We start from the raw sequence: 2,276 nt of genomic DNA, 5'->3' as shown, positions 1-2,276 counted from the left end.
GGAGCCTAGTGGGCTGCCGTCTATGGGGTCGCACAGAGTCGGACACGACTGAAGCGACTTAGCAGCAGCAGCAGCAGATTCCTATTATGTTTTAAGTTGTAACAAGTTTTTACCATGTTCATTGGGTTTTATAATTAGATTAAAAACAGCTATTCTGACATTTCTAAATAGGACTGGTTAGGTGCTCAAGTCTTCTTTTTCATCTACTCTCTTTCACCCTAGGAAGTCTATTACTTCAATTCACTCGATTTATTTTGCAGCAGTAAATCCCTCCACCTATGCTTTGAGTCCCATCCTCTCTTTACAACCAGGGACTGTGTTTTATCAGTCCTTCATGCTCTCTTCTTCACTTTCAATTAATCCCTTTGGCATTACCAACATGTTCAAGTGTTTCCCATCTTGAGAAGAATTCTCCTAGTAAGGGCTACCATTGGTGGTGACTTCCTATTGACATGGTTTATAGGGACCAAGAGATTGCCTTTGGAACTTAGCAATCCAAGGGGCATCTTATCTTAGCATTAGGTATTTCTGACTAAATGGCTCTTAAGATCCTAGCTGCCACCAGACAATCATTTTTGGGGACTTCTCTTTGGACTTAGGTGCAATATTTTTACTTATATTCATCTTTCAAAATCCAGCCTGGCAAGGGTTGCAAGGGTACGGAGACCAGCTGGGAAAGCACCTCACCCGGGCAGCCTTTCCCAGTTCTCTCCATAGCAGTCAATCATTCTCTCTCCTCTACGCAGTAATGTGTTTTTGTTTTTTTTTTGTAAAAAAAAAAACATTCTTTTAATGTCAGTCTCTCCCAATTGAACTATCAGCTCTTTGCAGGCGGGGTTTAGTAAAGTCTTAGTTATCTTGGTCTTGCCAATATCTAGCACTCTATCTTGAGCTGAATTAATACATTGAAATAGCATCAACAAACCAACAGTTGCTTTAGGCATAAAATAACAAAATGTTATACCTGATAATTAATGGACACACACATACACACACGCTTGGAATGTGTTGGAGGAGATTACTGAGAAGACATAACCACGGTTGACCCACAAACTGGACCTGGGCACTTGGAGGCTCCTCATCTCTTCCATGGTCCTTGGAATGTACGTTCCACCTACCGTTCCCACGTTTCAAGGACACAGCCTTGACAGAGTAAGGTATCACTGAGACCATTTGGGTGGTATTTGTGACTGAACTCTCTCAAACCCTCTGTATAAAGTGTTGACATTCTGGCAGGGGAGGGTATAGATCTACTTGTGCACTCAAAATAAGGCTCATACATTAAACTCCCTTGCTTATTAAACTTGCTCCCTACCCATCTAGAGTGGCCTGCCTCTTTATAGGTCTCTCCTTGTTTTCCATGTACAGGGCCAGTTTGTGAGCCAACAGAAAAGTACAAGGCTACTTCCAAACCTTATTTTAAAGCTTTTGAAGAATAAAAAAACATTATCCCTGTATACTTGTATTAATAGTATTTTTCAGTTAGATTAGAAATTCAATGCCTATAGGAATGGAAAATTTACACAAATACTAGTGATTACATCTAATAAATGAGAATGCAACAAATGACAGGATGAACTTTTAAAAATATAATGCATCTGTCCCTTGCTGTACATAATTTTCAACTCCAAAAATACACCTCAAGTATTAAAGAGCTTCCACTTGGAGTGAAGGACAATGGAGAAGTAATTAAATCCTCTTACCAATTAGTGTTAACCATGTCACAAATTTGACCCTGGAAATGATGCCTATAACCATCTTCAAATGCAATCTATAAAATTAAAAAATAGGTAAAACCTAAATTTTAAATTTTTAACTTTTTTGGCTGAGCCCCTTTACTGTCCACTTGAAACTATCACAACATTGTTAATCAGCTATACCCCAATATAAAATAAAAAGTTTAATTAATAAAAAAGACAAAGTTGGAGCATTTAAGAGGAGATGATTTACAATGTTTGAAATGTCTTTGTGAAAAGTATCTTGTGTATACATCTGGCATTTCCAAAAATCTCTTTTGCATTGCTTATTAAAGGAACATTTCAGCAATCTAGTAAAAAAAATATATATATATATAAATTGTACCTTTACAAACAACATCTAGAGAGAAGTAAGCTGTGTGATGAATGAACTCAACACCTTCCATCAGAGAGTTCATACAGCCAAGTGAGATTCTAGTACAGGAGTCTGGCAGTTCATCACCATGGCTATTATCACAGAAAGCATCTACCTACGAGAAGAAGAAACATTTACTTCACACATAACAAAAGTTTAAAAAT

The 2,276-nt window shown here is 37.6% G+C and overlaps 1 protein-coding gene across 1 annotated transcript in view; it reads right to left on the bottom strand.

Annotated features, from left to right (window-relative positions):
* The window catches only part of CT55 (cancer/testis antigen 55), a gene marked incomplete at both ends in the record, with an annotated part of 9,213 nt that overhangs the window by 4,264 nt on the left and 2,673 nt on the right, over positions 1–2,276 (bottom strand). The window contains one exon of the mRNA XM_010832149.1: positions 2,093–2,227. Within this exon, the coding sequence (XP_010830451.1) occupies positions 2,093–2,227 (135 nt within the window). The remainder of the gene's footprint in view (positions 1–2,092; positions 2,228–2,276) is intronic.

The sequence above is a fragment of the Bison bison genome, unplaced genomic scaffold (genome assembly GCF_000754665.1).
Source record: "Bison bison bison isolate TAMUID 2011002044 unplaced genomic scaffold, Bison_UMD1.0 scf7180017860434, whole genome shotgun sequence".
Lineage (NCBI taxonomy): Eukaryota > Metazoa > Chordata > Mammalia > Artiodactyla > Bovidae > Bison > Bison bison.
This window is presented reverse-complemented; position numbering and strand designations above follow the sequence as displayed.